The 17,535-nt window shown below is 39.2% G+C and overlaps 1 protein-coding gene across 1 annotated transcript in view; it reads right to left on the reverse strand.

Moving 5' to 3' along the window:
• The window catches only part of iars2 (isoleucyl-tRNA synthetase 2, mitochondrial), a 97,160-nt gene that overhangs the window by 12,195 nt on the left and 67,430 nt on the right, over positions 1-17,535 (reverse strand). Inside the window, exons 15-17 of the mRNA XM_072580754.1 lie at positions 13,537-13,639; positions 6,079-6,181; positions 3,438-3,563 (exon numbers count right to left, since the gene is read on the reverse strand). Of these exons, the coding sequence (XP_072436855.1) occupies positions 3,438-3,563; positions 6,079-6,181; positions 13,537-13,639 (332 nt within the window). The remainder of the gene's footprint in view (positions 1-3,437; positions 3,564-6,078; positions 6,182-13,536; positions 13,640-17,535) is intronic.

Consider the following 17,535-nt stretch of genomic DNA (forward strand, 5'->3'; position numbering starts at 1 on the left):
GGTGAAATTAGTTTTGCGTGTTGTCTGTATAGGGTCCTTCAAGTTCATTAGCTGCTGTTTTAGTGTGTTGGTGGGTTTGTGGGCTACCATGATTCCAATAGGTCTGAGTAGTCTGGCAGTCATTTCCAAGATGTCTTTGATATCGGGGAGAGTGGCTAGGGTTTCTGGACGTGTTTTGTCTGCTTGTTTGGGATTGTTGCTCACAAATTGGCAGACTGTGTTCATTGGGTACCCATTCTTTTTGAATATGCTGTAAAGGTGATTTTCCTCTGCTCTGCGTAGTTCCTCTGTGCTGCAGTGTGTGGTGGCTCATTGAAATAATGTTCTGATGCAACTTAGTTTGTGGATTTTGGGATGATTGCTTCTTTAGTTCAGTATTTGTTGTTTTCCTGTGGACGCTAGTTTGAACTTCCGCATTGGCTGATTGCTTTACGGTGACATCTAGGAATGGCAGTTTGTTGTTGTTTTCCTCCTCTTTAGTGAACTTTATGCCAGTGAGGGGATTATTGATGGTGTTCAAGGTTTCCTTTAATTTGTTTCATTTATTGATGACAATGGTGTCATCCACATAGCAGACCCAACGTTTGGGTTGGATGATTGGCAGAGCTGTTTGTTCGAGTCTCTGCATTACTACCTCTGCTATGGCATGATAGTAGCCCACAAACCCACCAACACACTAAACCAGCAGCTAATGAACTTGAAAGATCCTATACAGACAACAAGCAAAACTAATGTCATCTACAAACTATCTTGCAAGAACTGTAACAAATACTACATTGGACAAACAGGCAGAAAACTAGCCACCAGGATACATGAACATCAACTAGCCACAAAAAGATATGACCCACCCTCACTAGTATACTTACATACACGTGAAGAAGTTCACTACTTCGACTGGGACAACATATCCATCCTAGGACAAGCCAAATAGAGACATGCACGAGAATTCCTAGAACCATGACATTCTAACCAAAACTCTATCAACAAACACATTGACTTGGATCCCATTTACCCAACCCCTGAGAAAAAGAACAGGAAATGACATCAATCACCCAAGAAAACCCAAATATATAAACAGAAAGTGGGCTACACCACTAGTGCTTCATTCAGAGGCTCACTGAAGATGTTACCTAGTATGGTGACATCAGATACCTGGGGAAGCAGTTATAGCTCAATGTTTAGTTAACGATAATTTAATGGATTCAGCTAATGCAGTGCAAATGGTTGTGATAAAACCACAAATTGATCTCAGGACAAAAGTTCAGGATGTGGGCAATGAATTGCCTTAGATGGCCACAGCTGTAATTTGAGCTGCTCCTCCTGTTCCTCTATGAGACAAGGGTTCACAAGATCCTTGGCCCATCTTCAAATGGATGGCTGTTATCCAGATTTTCTGTGGAAATTTAAAATATGACATTTTATCACCCAGATTGATGGGGTTTGCAGTTGACTAGGTGTGCCATAGAGAGGTGACTCTGTCATCAGTTTACAGGGTGTGAAACATGTTCAGTTGAGAGCCAGGATTTAAGATGGGTGCATAGGATTTTCATCAAGGTTTTGTGCTTTAGCTATCAGTCAAAGGTATTTTTTGAGGAGAATGTTTTCCCTGGGAATGTCAGGTGATTCACTGAGTGTAAGTCATTGTAACTGCACTGGTCTCAATGTCCCAAAAATAATTCTTTCTGGAGGTGGAAATGTATCATATTTATCTGCCAGCTTCTGAGCCCATTGAGCAACAATACTCTATTGTTGGGTAGACAAGTATAAGTGAGACAGTATTTAGCATGTTGGCTTTGTCTCAGGTAGGACTTGCCAGTTTCACATGAGATTCACTCTCATCCTGATCTTGGCTCTAGTGTATTGAAGGTTTTCATGATAGGTCAATGAATAGTCAGAGAGTAACACCAAGAAATTTTGGCAATTGGGGGACAAGTGGTCAACTATAGAACTGGCTTCCTTGGCTTTTGAGTTGGTCAGGTGGAAGATTGACATTACAGTCTTGGCCTGATTTAATTGAAGTCTTGTCTTTTTCTGAAGTGGGCTTCCAGAGACTCTAGACCTTCAATGAGAATTTCCTCAGTATTCTGTTGAGCATAGCTTGGAAAGCAAGGGTGAGTTGCTGGGACATGCAAAGAGCTGTAACTTTGTTGGACAACAGTCACTAGTTATATATAAAGAAGTCGTTTGAGGAATGATCAGAGAAGAGTCTGTTGTTTGCAGCTGTCTTCAAGGTACACATGGAATTGTTTGGTTTCTGATCATGGAGCTGTATGGTTATCAGGTTTTCACACTGCAAACGAATTGGACAGTTTCAGCAGCCTGCCTTTTTCCACACAGTGTCACAGGCTCAGGCTCAGACTAAGTCGACAAAACCATTTCCTGTCCGAAGGCCTTTCTGAAAACCAGCCTCAATTGAGAGGGGTTAGGACTTGCCCAGAGCGAAAATCTGCTTCTGCCTGGAGACCTTACTGCTTCCAGGATGGGACTCAAGCTGTTTCACAGGAGGAACTCCACGTCCTTTTATGTTATTGAAAGCAGACCATGGGCAGCAGTGCTTGGTTACTGAGTGGCTTCCCACTTGGCAACGGTCACTACCTTGGACTGGCACCAGATAGTTGGAATGGTACTTGTGCTTTGAACGTTGGTAAGCTTTGCCAGCTAATTCTTTCCCTGTGATTCAGTGTGCTTCAGGAATTCTGGGCAAATCCCATTAATTTCTGCTTTTTTGCCTGACTTACTTGTCGTCAGGATACAGTATATTTCCTCATGTGTACGGTTACCAGAAGACTGTCTGCTCTCGGGAAGATTTGCAAGACTGCATCAGCACTATTTTTACTGTCTGCTGACTGACACCTCTGGTTTATTAGAAACTGGGAAACAATAGTATGAGCAATGACTCAGGATTGCTGGTATGGTTGTTCAGCTACTTCCAGGTGGCCTAGAAGTTCCCACTCTTTTTGATACTGCCAGCTGTCAGAGCTCAGTTCGTCTTCAATTGAATTGGCTGCCAGACCCGGAGATACACAACAGCAACTTTGGTGATGACTGATTTATTCAACCTCTACTGCCACCTACGTGATGTGTCATGGCCTCCTGCCTATCATCTATCCACACAATGTAGCCTGGAGTAAAAATAAAACCTACATCCTAATGGTGCATTGCACTGTCAATGCTCTGATGTGAAGTACCACTCTGCAAATTCATCAGATTTCCTGTGCACTGCCTCATCAACATGGTACAATCGCTCAACCTAAACTAAGCCCGACACACTGCATTTCAATTAAATAGAAAGGCTTCTATATAAATTCAAGTTACAAAAATAATAATAAAACACCTGTCATTGAAGGAGTTGTGTACATTTTACTGCCAACAGGAAAATGTACTTTGTATTAGCAAAACAAGAAGAACTTCAGAGTTCATCTTTTCTTATTTCTAACCTTAAAAATGTCATCTCTTGCTGCTTGCAGTATATTTTTGCCAATTAAAATCTCTGTGAAAACATTTGACTCTGCTGCCCACCAGCGAAGAACATCTGCCCCATAGGGCGGGTCTTGGTTTGGATCCTATACAACATAAGCAACTGTAGTTAATATCTTACAGCATAAATAAGAACAAAGGAAATGCAGAATTTTGTTGATTATCTGCGTATAATCTTAATGCACAATTTGTATGAACTCGATTTCCAGATGGAAAGAAATTTCTCTCTCATGTTAATGCACCAAACAAAAACTTAAGGTCACTGAAGCCAAACAAATGCACATTAATTAACTAATTTTGCATTAACTTATAAGGAGTTTCAAGGATTAAGAACCTTCTTTACTTGCAATTACAAGACAAAATGCATTGAGGAATATCATTTTCAACCTTCAAGTGAACATTTGTTGAATATTATCCAAATAGGATAATTAAAATTATCCAAAATATAACACACTGGTTTTGAATAATTGTCAGTATTTCAAGAATATGTAGAAAGTATGCCGAATGAAGTTGAAAAGTAGTTTTATCTTTTAACTTCCTTGTCACACTATTAAGAGCCAAAATTGCTCTTAACTTGTGGTGCATGCACTTAACATGTTTATACAAAGACTGATCAATATTTCATTTATAAAAAAAAATCTCCTACTTCTTACCACACACAGAAGCTATTGTCTCACTTTGCAATAAATCCCAGCATTCATCTAATCAATTAATATAGCATTATATTCATGGTGAACATTAGCAATCTGCTATATGACCCTACATAATCCAAGCCACTGGAAAGTTTAAACGAGCAACTTTGCCTATCCTCAATCTTCCTGGAATCCTCATAGTCATACTTAGTCACACGGATAATGTCAAAAACAGAAACTGTAAACCGCTCCTCTAGTATTCAATTCCATGTTCAAGAATATGGTGAATGGAGTGGACCTGACACAATACAAACTCAGCACCAGTAAACATGCTTGTAAACATGTCTGCAAAACCCACATATGAAGTGGCAATGGTAAAGGCTATAAAAATCTGAATTTGTTCAAGAAGAATTGACTGCAGTAGGTACAGTAGAATGACCATGGGCATGATTTGTATGGACTTGCAGAAACAAATATGAAGCGATTCATAAGAGATGGTTCTAAGAAAAGAATATTCACCAGTTCTGCAGAAGGGTCACTGTACTCGAAATATCAATTCTGCTTTCTCTCCACAGTCGATGCCAGACCTGCTGAGCTTCTCCAGCAATTCCCGTTTTTGTTTCACTAAGTGGGGTTTTTAGATTAGATTCCTTTCAGTATGGAAACAGGCCCTTTGGCCTACCAAGTGCATACCGACCCTCCAAAGAGTAACCCACCCAGACCCATTCCCCTCCCCTATATTTAGCCCTGACCAATGCACCTAACACTACGGGCAATTTAGCATGGCCAATTCATCTGACCTGCACATCGTTGGATTGTGGGAGGAAACTGGAGCAGCAGGAGGAAACTCACACTGACAGAGGGAGAATGTGCAAACTCCACACAGACAGTTGCCCAAGGTGGGAATCGAGACCAGGTCCTTGGTGCTGTGAGGCAGTAGTGCTAACTACTGAGCCACCGTGCCACCCCATTCCCTGAAATTTAACAGATTAAAAGGAGACCTGACAATGTTTTCAAGATGCAGGTAGCCCCTGCTATCTGAAAATAGAGCATTCTCAGGAAACCTTTCGTAAGCTGAAAATGGCATAAAATGCATGTGGGAAAAAGTATAATCGTTTCTCGTAAAAGCGAAAATCCTCTCCGAATATGCGCAAGGTACTAATGTAGCTCTTTAATAAAAGCAAAACTGCATAAAGCAAACATTCGAAAAATTGTGGGGGGTACCTGTATTAAGGGGAACAGCTCAGATAGACACAAGCAAACGACTTAGGGATTGTAGGACTTGGGAATCATTTAAAAATTAGAGCTCGAATTTTCAGCAGTGAAGTTAGGAAATATGTCTACACACAAAGGACTGCAAATGTTTAAAGGTCTCTTCCACAAAAGAAAATGGTGCTCTATCAATTGTTAATTTTGTGATGGGTAGATTTTGTTAACCAAAGATATTAAGGGATCTAAGGCATATATCTGGAATACACATGGAAATCACAGATCAACTATGATCTCATTAAATGACAGAGCAGGTTTAAAAGGTTTAATATCCTCATCGTTTTACACAAGGACATCACAATGAGCCACTTCATTCACTTAACTGATGATATCCTATCCACCTTTACGAAAGAATTACTTGTGGCAAGAAACTTTCATAGATGCAATCACAGCATCATATAGTACAGAAGAGGCCTTTCGGTCTACTGTGTTCTGTACTCCCAAAAATACACGGCTAGCTACACTAGTTCTCTTTTCCCACATTAGGCCCATAGCCTTGAATGTTATGAACTTTCCTTTTTTTAAAAACCCTACTTTCACTGTAGCATTCTTTGAAAATGCAGTACCTTGACAAAGTTTTTTGATCACTTTTTAAAGTTCATAACTGTTGATAACTTACTTAGTTCTGAAAAACTAATTTTATATTAAACTAGTATTTTGTTTATTGTGAGAAGTAAAACAAAATATTGTAAAGACTTACCAGTCCTCCATTAACAATAACATCTGGATCTACCACATTTCCAATGGATTTGGACATTTTTTCACCACTTTCATTGAGAGTAAATCCATGGACCACCAGTTTTCTGAGGATAAAATATTCAAAGCTTACTAACGAAAATCTGTCCTCGACTAAAAGATGCTTTAGTACTCCACAGTTTTATACAGTTTAAAGGCAGGATTTTCCATGCAAATGCTTCAAACCAGAAACTTCGGTTAAATTGTTTTGAGGGGAGTAAACGTGTGCATTTAAACTTTTAGAAGTACTCTTAAAACAAATAATTTAGACAAGCATTTTTGTTAAATCACAATTTTCATTCCACTTCTTAATGATTTGCTTGTGCTACTGGGCAGGGTTTCATTTATCATTTATATTTTATTCACTCATGGACCATGAGTGTCCCTGGCTGGATCAGCATTTATAACACAACCCCAGACGCACTTGTGCTGGAACTGGTGAGCTGCCTTCTTGAAGAGCTGAAGCCAGTGTGTTGTAGATAAAACCACAATGCTACTAGGAAGGGAATTCCATGATTTTGACCCAGTGACAGTGAAGGAACAGCGATGATATATTTCCAAGCCAGGATGGCGAGGGATTTGGAGGGGAATTTGCAGATGGTGGTATTTCCATGTATCTACTGCCCTTGTCCTTCTCGGTGGAAGTGGTTGTAGGTTTGTAAGACTATTTTCAAAGGATTTTTGCTGAATTTTTGCAATGCATTTTGTCGCTAGTACACACTATTGCTACTGAGCATTGGGAATAGATGTTTGTGGATGTGGTATGAATCAAATGGGATGCTTTGTCTTGAATGGTGTCAAGCTTCAGTGTTGTTAGGAGATGAACTCATCAAGCAAATAAAAAGTATGCCACAACACTCCTCATGCGCCCCACAGATGGTGGGCAGGGTTTAGGGAATCTAGAGGTTGTACAGTCATATAGCCTGGGAACAGATCCTTCGGTCCAACCAGTCCACGCCGACCATGTACCCAAACTAAACTAGTCCCACCTGCCTGCACTTGGCCCATATCTCTCCAAACATGTCCTATTCATTAACTTATTCAAACATCTTTTAAACATGTAACTGTACCTGCATCCACTACTTTCTCCACCAGTTCCTTCCCCACACAAACCACTCTGTATAAAAAGGTTGTCCCTCATGTCTTTTTCCTCTTGCTCTAAAAATATACTTTCTAGTTTTGAACTCCCCCAAAATCATGCCGTTTTCATAGCCTCTAAATGTTTCTTATAGTCACTTTACTTGTATTACAAGTCCAATTCAGTTTCTAGTCAATGGTAATCCCCAGGATGTTGATAGTGGGGGATACAGGAATGATAATGCCGCTAAATGTCAAGGTGCAGTGGTTAGATTTATATCTTGCTGGAGATGGTCACTACCTGGCATTTGTATGGCATGAATGTTACGTGACATTTTTCAGCCCAAGACTGGATATTGTTCAGGGCTTGATGCATTTGGACGTGGACTCCTTAGAATCTGAGGAGCCAGAATGCTGCTGAACATTATAATGTCCGAAGATTGCACAATGATTGCAAGTTTTGAGAAGATTTGTAGCTCAGGTTTAAGGTTCTGGATCTAAGTTTGCTTGCTGAGCTGGATTTTGATGATCATATAACACACTATTCATGCCACTGATCTGTGAGAATATTGAATTGCCTCTAATTTTAAAATTTTAATAAGAACACCTGATCAATCCACTGAGATCCTCCTGCAGTTTACAGTTATCCTCCTTACTATTCACCTCCCAACTAATTTTTGCGACATCTGCAAACTTCTTGATCAAATGGCCTGAATTTAAGTCCATATACTTAATTATAACCCACAACAGGAAGGGTTACAATACCAAGCCCTGCAGAACCTCACTGGAAATAGATTTTCACTCACAGAAACATTCCCTCTGCGTTCACCCTCCATTGCCTCTTAGCCAATTTTGGATTCAATGTGCCACTTTGCCTTGCGTCTCATAAGCTCTTAACTTCCCTGACCAATCTGTCATGACGGATGCTGTCAAAAGCCTTATTAAAATCCACATAAACCACATCTTCTTCGACTTATAACAAGGCACTCCTCTTTGTAATGTCAATCCAAATCATCAGAAAATAGGTTGCAGCCAAATTCAGGTTGTGCATTCCAGATGGGCAAGGATTCTGATCAGGTGAATTTATAACATTGTCCTCCTAAAGTGTGAATCAATATAGCAGCCTAAGAAGGCTCATGCAGCATGTTTCAATGACTACCGCCCAGTGGCCCTAACTTCAGTGGTCATGAAGTGCTTTGAAAGGCTGGTCATGGCATTAATCAACTCCAGCCTCCCCACTACTCTTGACCCACTCCAATATGCCTATCGAACCAACAGATCCACGTCAGATGCCATATCACTTGCCCTTTACTCCTCCTTAGAGCATCTTGATACCAAGAACAGCTACGTTAGAATCCTACTCATTGACTACAGTTCAGTCTTTAACACTATTATCCCCTCGACACTGATTACTCAACTTAGTGATCTCAAACTAAGCCCCACTTTCTGTAACTGGATCCTCAGTCTCCTGACCCACAGTTCACAATCAGTGAAGACTGGGGACAATATTTCATCATCACCAGCACTCAACCCCCTACTGTACTCACTGTATACCCATGACTGCGTTGCCAAATACCAGACTAACGCCATTTACAAGTTCACCAATGACACCGCCATTGTTGGTCGAATCTCAGATGGCGTCAGACGGGAGGTGGAAGACCTGGAAAAATGGTGCACTGAGAACAACCTAATTCTCAATGCCAGCAAAACCAAGGAACTCATTATTGACTTTTGGCGGGATGTTACACATGCCCCCCTACACATTAACAGCACAGAGGGGGAGTGAGTGGAGAGCGTCAAGCTCCTAGGAGTGGTCATCCACAACAAGCTTCCTTGGACTCTTCTTGTGGACGCACTGGTTACAAAGGCCCAAAAATACCTCTTCTTTCTCAGGCAGCTGAGGAAATTTGGCATGATGGCAAATACCCTTGCCAACTTTTATAGGTGTGCCATTTGGAGCATCCTGTCTGGATGTATGGCAACTGTACCATTCAAGATTGGCGACGGTTACAGAAAGTGGTGAACTCGGTCCGGACAATCACAAAGGCCAACCTCCCATCTATAGAATCCATCTACCAGGCCCACTGTCAAGAAAAAGCCACCAGCATTCTCAAAGATCCGTCCCACCCTGGCAATGTTTTTCTACAACCTCTACCATTGGGGAGAAGGTACAGACGCCTGGAGAGAGAGATAGAGAGAGAGGTAGAGAGAGAGAGAGAGGTAGAGAGAGAGAGAGAGGTAGAGAGAGAGAGAGAGAGAGAGAGAGAGAGGTAGAGAGAGAGAGATAGAGAGAGAGAGATAGAGAGAGAGAGAGATAGAGAGAGAGAGAGAGATAGAGAGAGAGAGAGATAGAGAGAGAGAGAGATAGAGAGAGAGAGAGATAGAGAGAGAGAGAGATAGAGAGAGAGACACACACATGCCTGTTTGGAACAGTTTCTACCCTACAGTTGTTAGAATACTGAATGGAGTCTCAAACTCTTAATATTTGCCTGTTTTTGTTTTTGCCACTGTTTACCTATTATTTACTTATCTATGCCACTTAACTATGTGATCTGCCTGTATTGCTCGCAAGACGAAGGTTTTCACTGTGCCTCGGTACACGTGGCAATAAATTCAATTCAATTCAGGGGTATGGACACCACGAGGAGGTAACATTAGAAAGGAAAAATAAGGTACATAAAAATTGAGAGACAGACAGTATTAGAGTAAATATTACAAAGATATCAAGTGGCGTCAGAATAGAAGAAAATGCAATAAAATGCAAATTAGATTTGCTGTGTATATGAGTGAATGCATGGTGTGTGGTAAATGGTTGCTCAGCTGCAGGTACAGATAATCAAGTGGAAATATGATGTTATGGAAATAACAGAGATCTGACCTTAAAAGATGCAGGATTGGGTTCTAAGTATTCCTGGATACAAGGAAAAATAGATAAGGAAATAAGACAGGAGTGATAGGGTGTCTTAGAGAAGTCAAGAACAAAAAGTATTCAGACCACAGCTAAGAAATAATAGTTACCATCACAATACTGGGTGTATTCTATACATCACCACTAAGTTGGAAAGATATGGAGGAACAAATTTACAAGAAATTACAGAGGGCATAAAACTATAAAGCAATTTTTATTAGAGGCTTGAATTATTCTAATATAAATAGGGATAGTAACAATGTCAGGGCAGAGAAGGGGAAGAACTTCTGAAGTGTGTTCAGGAGAATTGACTCAAACAGTACATTTCAAATCAGTGCAGAAGGAAGGGTTGCTGGATCTGTTTCTGGGAAATGAGGTGGGTCACGTGGATCCAATCTCAGCAGGGGAACACATCAGAGATTATAATCATACTCAACCTGAACCTTATGGTACTATGGCCAAGGACAAAACATAAAAATATAAAAACTAGGAGCAGGATAGGCTAATCTCAATACAGCTTTAACACCAATTCCCTGCCTGCCCCAACATAAGCTTGGACTCCTTTGTAGATAAATAACCTGTATGACTCAGCCTGAATCTATTCAATGAACCAGCCTCTCTCCTTTGCAGAGAATTCCAAAGATTATTATTGCTCATAGAAGGAATTCCTCCATGTTTCTACCTTAAATGAGACAACACTTATTCTGAACAGCCTTGTGGTTCCAGTACCCATGAAGGAAAGGAAAATATTCTCTTCCATGTTAAGCTTTCAGAGAATCTTCCCACTTGCAATAAGATCACCTTTCATTTTTCTAAAATTGAATTGTGTACAGGCCCAACATTCTTAAATGTTCCTCATAAGACAACCTCGAATTGAGTGTGCAGGGCTCATTTTCAAACTGTACAAAACCTTGAAGTATTGGGAACTGTGAGAAGGCAGAGAATAGACTTCAAAAGGACACAATCAGCCAGGTGGAAAAGGTAGACACATGGAAAATACAGTTTAAAGCAGAAAAAGTGTGAAGTGATATATTTTTGGAGGGAGGATGAGGAAGGGCAATGCAAAACAAGGGATAAAACTCTATGGGGGGTGTGCAGGAGCAATGGAATAGAACAGAACATATGTAGACAAATCATTGAGTGTGGCAGAGCAGGTTGGGAAAGCAGTTAGTAAAAGCTATGGAATTCAAGGCTTTATAAATAGAGTCAGAGAGTACAAAGACATGGAAGTTAAGGTGATCCTTTATATAACACTGGCTTCAGTCTCAACTGAATTACTGCATCCGATTCTGTGCACCAGACTTTAGGAAGGAAGTAAAGACAGTAGAGAGGATTCAGAAAAGATGTACAAGAACGGTTCCAAGAATACAAATTTTCAGTTACATGGACAGATTGCGGAAGTTAGAGCTGTTCTCCTTAAATAAGGTTGAAAGGAGATTTGATAGAAGTATTTGAAATCATAGGGGTCTGGACAAAGTAGACAGAGAGAAACAACTTCCATTATTGGAAGAATCATAAATTGGAGGGAGAAAGATTCAAGGTAAAGGGAAAAGAACCAAAGGTGACATGAGGGAGAACTTTTTTTGAATGCAGTGAATTTTTAGAATCTAAAACATATTGCCAGAGATCATGGCGATGGCAGCTTCAATTTTGGTTTACAAAAAACAGATAATTTTCTAAAGAGAAGAAAAACTTAGCAGTTTTGGGAAAAAGCCAATGAATGGACTAGATAAACTGCAGAGATTTGCCAGGGACACAAGAGGTCAAGTGGAGTCCTTCTGTGTTGGACCATCCCTTTATATATTTCATGTACAGTTTGAAAAGACCATTGGAATTGAATTTTCCAAGGAGAGGCAAGCTCACACAGATTCCACAGAGTTCCCTCAGAAATCCCTAACAGTAGTGAGACAAGACAGAAGGTTGACACTGATACAAAAGTTAGAGACAGCAAGCTAAATAGACAAGGCAGACAAGAGCATGGCAGAAAACGAGGGAAGGCTGATGAATTAAAATGCATTTATTTCAATGCAAAAGGCTTGACAGATCAACCAAATGAACTCAGGGCATGGATGGGAACATGGGACTGGAATATCATCGCCATTACAGAAACATGGCTGAGGGAGGGACAGGACTGACAGCTCAATGTTCTGGGTTACAGATGCTATAGGAAGGATAAAAGGGGAGGCAAGAGAGAATGGAGATTGGCGATTCATATAAACGATTTGGATGAGAATAGAGGAGGCATGGTTAGTAAGTTGCAAATAACACCAAAATTGATGGTATAGTGGAGAGTGAAGAAGTTTATCTAAGAGTACAAAAGAATCTTGAGCAATTGGGCCAGTGTGCCGAGGAATGGAACATAATATAGATAAATGCAAGGTGCAGTACTTTAGTAAGACAAACCAGGGCTGGAATTCGACAGTTAATGGTAGAGACCTCGGGGTGCAGGTACATAGTTCCTTGCAAGTGGTGTCATGGGTAGATAGGGTGGTGAAGTCAGTGTTTGGCATGTTTGTCTTCATCAATCAGAGCATTGAGTGCTTGTTGTGATGCCATGTTATGGCTGTACAAGACATTGGTAAGGCCACGTTTGGAGTATTATATACAATTCTGGTCACCCTGCTATAGGAAGGATGCTATTAAACTGGAAAAAGTGCAAAAAAGATTTGCTAGAATGTTACCGAGATGAGAGGGTTTGCGTTATAAGGACAGGCTGAATAGGCTGGGATTTCTTTTACCCATAGGAGGCGCAGGGGTGACAGGCATAGATAAGATGAATAGCCAAGGTCTTTTTCCCAGAGTAGGGTAGTCTAAAGCTAGAAAGCATAATTGTAAGGTGAGGGGGGAAAGATTCAAAAGAGAGACCTGAGAGGTGACTTCTTATACACAGACGTTGGTGCACATATCAAATAAGCTGCCACAGGAAGTGGTAGAGTTGCACAATTACAACATTTAAAAGACGTTTGGACAGGTTCATGGATAGCAGAGGTTGAGAGGGTTATGGGCCAAATGTAGGCAAACGGGACTTGTTCAGTTTAGGAAGCTTGGTCGGTACAGACAGATGGGGCCAAAGGGTCTGTTTCCATGCTGTACGACTCCACGAACATGGAGACTTACTTCCATTCTGACAGTAGGCAGCAAGCCACATTCTCTTTTCATAACAGTCACTCTGAAAATTAAAGGTACTCACAGACAGTTTGGCAGCAGCTATTAAATCATAAGTATTTGTTAAGTGGGAAGGATTTATATAGACTAATACAAAGGGAAGAAATAACTAAAAGAGAATGCTTATTTAGGTGTAATGCAGTATATACAAGTTTACCAAAATGATTTGAAAAGTTCAATGTGCTCTATGTGGACTATGTTCAGAGGAGCAAATGACATGATAATAAATGTACAAATTAATAGCCCAATTAATTTGATTAATAAAGTACTAACCTATATGGAATCCGTTTCTCAGCTGCTACACTGGTGAGCAGTGAGGACTGAAACCATCCACCCAGTTGATCCTTCCCCTCCAGGTACACATCTGCAACATTACCTACATCCAGGATAAAAAGGGAAATCATTAAATAAAATATTCACAAAACATTTTCATTCACAATTATGAAAAAAAACTTGTAATTTAGAAATGACTTTCTGTGATTAAACAAATTCAAAATGGATGTCTTTTTTTCCTTCACTAATAATCAAAACACTATATTTTCAGATTTCACCTCACAGCTTTTTTTGCCCATTTCTTTGAACAAAATGAACTTGTATAGAAAAATCATCCTAATGCACTTAAGTACAGATTTGGAAAACCAATTTAAGACTTGCCAAACAATGCATTTTTAAGAAGGGTCTTAGAACAAGAAAATGAGATAAAAGTGGAGAGAATTTGAGAATGTAGAATTTAATGACTGAAGACACGGTTGGTTATAGCAGGACAAAAGGAGCTCGAATTACAGAAAGGCCAGAGTTGAGGCAACGCAAATATCTGATGGGGGAAATGGTTACAAAGAAAGAAACATAGTCATTAAATGATTTAAACGGAAGAATAAGACTTTTAAATTTGGGAGACTGGTAAATAGTATGGGGTAGGATACACACATCAATTTTTGTATGAGCTGAGGTTTATCGAGTGAGGCCAGTCAAAACAGCATCAGATTAAACATTTCTAGGAGTAGCAAAGGCAATAAATGAGGATATCAACAGACAGTTTGAGCTACAGGTGCAAATGAATTATACCACCGGAGTTGAAAGTGCTCAGTCTTTTATGATGGAAAGAGTATAGGCTCTGAAGCTCAGTTCAGTATTGGAAAAGAACACCAGAGTGGTTTACAATCTAAAGAAAACACTGCAGCTGAACTCTAAAAGTAAAATCATTGTTGTGTTACTGGACCATAAGGCTGCTGTGACATTAGAGAAAGACAACTGATAGTGGTCTAACCCAAGTATCACCACGACTCAGGAGAGGGGAGATGTTGGGAAGGAGGGTCCTTCATGGCAACCTCAGTCAGTGCAGGAATTGAACCCATGCTGTTGGCTTCCATCTGCATCACAAACAAGCCATCCAACCTAATGTTACCTTGGGAGGAGAGCATTTTGAAAACTTCCTCTTAATACCTCCTGCTGAGTATTTAGTTTTCAATGTAAAAATTATATCCTTCCCCTTCAGAGGTCTACCTCTGCCTTATGATAACGTTGACCAAGATTAAGGGCAAGAAACCCAATGCCACTGTTCAATCACTGGCACACTCCATCTGACTGCTAAGTGGTGGTCAAGAGTTACCTAGGGTTGATTCTCTCTCCCATTATTCATTCCACCCCTTGAATGATGTTCTAGGCCACATATAATTTCCTATGTTTTGAACTGCCAATTAAAGTACACATCATTGTTTAACACTTCTCTGCAATGCAAGGCTGACATAATTCAATATTTGGATGAGCATTACTAAATGACTTCAGTTTTGAATAGATGTTTTATATCAGATAAGCTACATGCATTGATATTTAATACAATGACTCACTAAGAATTTCTCAAACTGAAGTATCTCTAAGCACATATTAAAACAGAAGTCATTACCTAAATCACTGTTTAGAATCTTAAAATAATAGGGATCAGGGAGAGGGAGCTCGGAAAAAAATAGATCCTACTTTGAACAAAAAGTGTTGAGGTTCAACTGCAATGTGTGCTTTCTTATACTTTTAATTTTTGGAAACATTGCAAGTAATTTTACAAATGTAATAATGAAATAAATAGGAAACCAGAGAGAGATGGAGAGATGGTAAACATTTTGACAATTTCTGAACTTTCAAAAGTTTTGTAAAAGCAAAACATGTTTAAGGAGGCTTTTTTCCAGGCAACAAATTGAGGTAGTTTAATTGTCCACCACCAACAACTGTAGTATAACATGTTTAGAAAAATCAGCGGGAAAGTAATCTAATGGTTCAGAAAGGACAGAGTTATGAATGAGATTGCAGAAAAGGGTTGCAGGGCTAAGGTTTGACATGCAGATGAGGAATCTGAATTCAATGCACTGACGAACAGAGGGCTAGTATTGATCAGCAAGGGCGTCGAGGAGATTGGTGAGATGGAGCTTTATTCAAATTAGAATGTATGTGGCACAAACAGTTTAGATATGAAAGTTCAACAAGGAGATCATTATTCTGAAGCTTGAGGTCACATTCCATAAACCTCTCAGCAAGAAGCACAGACATACTGGTAAGAGGTGTCTGCAATGCCAAGATCTCTGTGAAGTCTGAATATCTATTAGTTGAGTTCAAAATTTTGATCTGGTCAAGATTAAACAAATCTATCTTGCTGTAATATATATATTAAACCTGTCAAATGATAAATAGGAAAGGGAAGACAAATAGTTAAGAAAGTAATTTGGACAACTCTCAAAAATTAGTGATACTGGCCACATCACTAATTACATTATGAATCAATTATTTAAGAGACTGCACAATAATTTTCTTCATACACAAGATCTGTGATGCTCCAAACTGAACAGAATGATCTGAAAAAGCAATCTTAATCGCTATGAATGTTAATATCGCAAAATGGCAGACCACTTTTCAGTTTACAGACATTGACCTCAAATGAATTATTTTTGAACAGGTTTCATCTAAGCCATGGCATTTCAATTGTTGAGAAGTGTTGAAGAGGATAAAAGAACGTGGTCTCACGGGGCATAGTACTTTACTGAGATAAAATTCTCTTCCAAAGTCTACAAGTTTAGGGGGCCATATAAATAAATATATTCCACATTCCTGAAAATGCCATTACAAAAGATAGCATGATAAGGATATATTTACTTTAGTAAGCAAACTGTAAAATAAAACTAATAAAATATTATAGCACTAACCTTTAGAATTATATCAGTAATTCGATTTATAGCCTCCTCCTAGTCAGTTTTTAAAACTGAAACGGGTGAAAAAGCAATTATACCAAAGTTAAATCTGTTGATTCAAGAAATCTAATCACTGGATAAAATGTCATTTTCTCATGCCCTCAAAAATGGCCTGGTTAGACTATAAAGTACTGTGTTCAGTCTTGGCATCATAACTTTGGGAGGATATACTGATCTGAAGGGAAAAGAGTGTAGATTTACCTGAATGATACCTGGGACTTTAAGGGTTACTATATCATCAACATTACAAACCAGCGCTGTATTTCCTGGAATTTAGTTGGTGATGTTGTAATTTACTTGAAGTTTACAAGACAGTAGAAGGAAACAATAGGCTGAATAAGGAGAAAGTCTATCTCCTGTTGGGGATCTAGGGCTAAGGTTAGAATGCTTTTAAAAAAAAGCCAGATCTTCCAGGAGCAAAACTTTTAGATGGAAATGTTGGTGAAGCCTGGAATGATCTTTTGCAGAAAAGGGTTGTTTCCAGATCAGTTCTTTAAATTTTAATTGGAAGATTGATACATGTTTGCTCATCGGAAGGTATTGAAGGATACCAAGAATATAGTTAGATCGCAGATTAGTTATTGAATGCTGAACCTGTGTTTCTGAATTAAGATGTTATGCCACAGTGACATAATATTTAAAAATTGTAAACATTTGGTAAGAAAGGGCTCAAAGACTATTGAAAAGCCACATTTTAATGTGAATTCTACAACAATAATTTACAACAAGATGTAGAGAGTAATAAAATCAACCTTTGCCTTATGCTTGCCCTTTGACTAGCAAATAAAAGAGTTAAGATATGCTAGTCTAAAAGCTAAGCTGACCTGATCTGTTAAATATTATCAAATATGATAGTGTTGAAAGAGGTTATTGCATCTTGAAACTCAACTGCCAAGTCTGATTTTCTACCAACCCTATATTAAGCCATTTATCTTCAAGTCATTAATCCATTTTCTGTTGAAGTTCACATTCTTTACAATAATTTTTTTTCAATAAGATAGGACCCATTTTTCTTTCAAATTAATATTCATAGTAGTAG

The sequence above is a fragment of the Chiloscyllium punctatum genome, chromosome 11 (assembly GCF_047496795.1).
Source record: "Chiloscyllium punctatum isolate Juve2018m chromosome 11, sChiPun1.3, whole genome shotgun sequence".
NCBI lineage: Eukaryota > Metazoa > Chordata > Chondrichthyes > Orectolobiformes > Hemiscylliidae > Chiloscyllium > Chiloscyllium punctatum.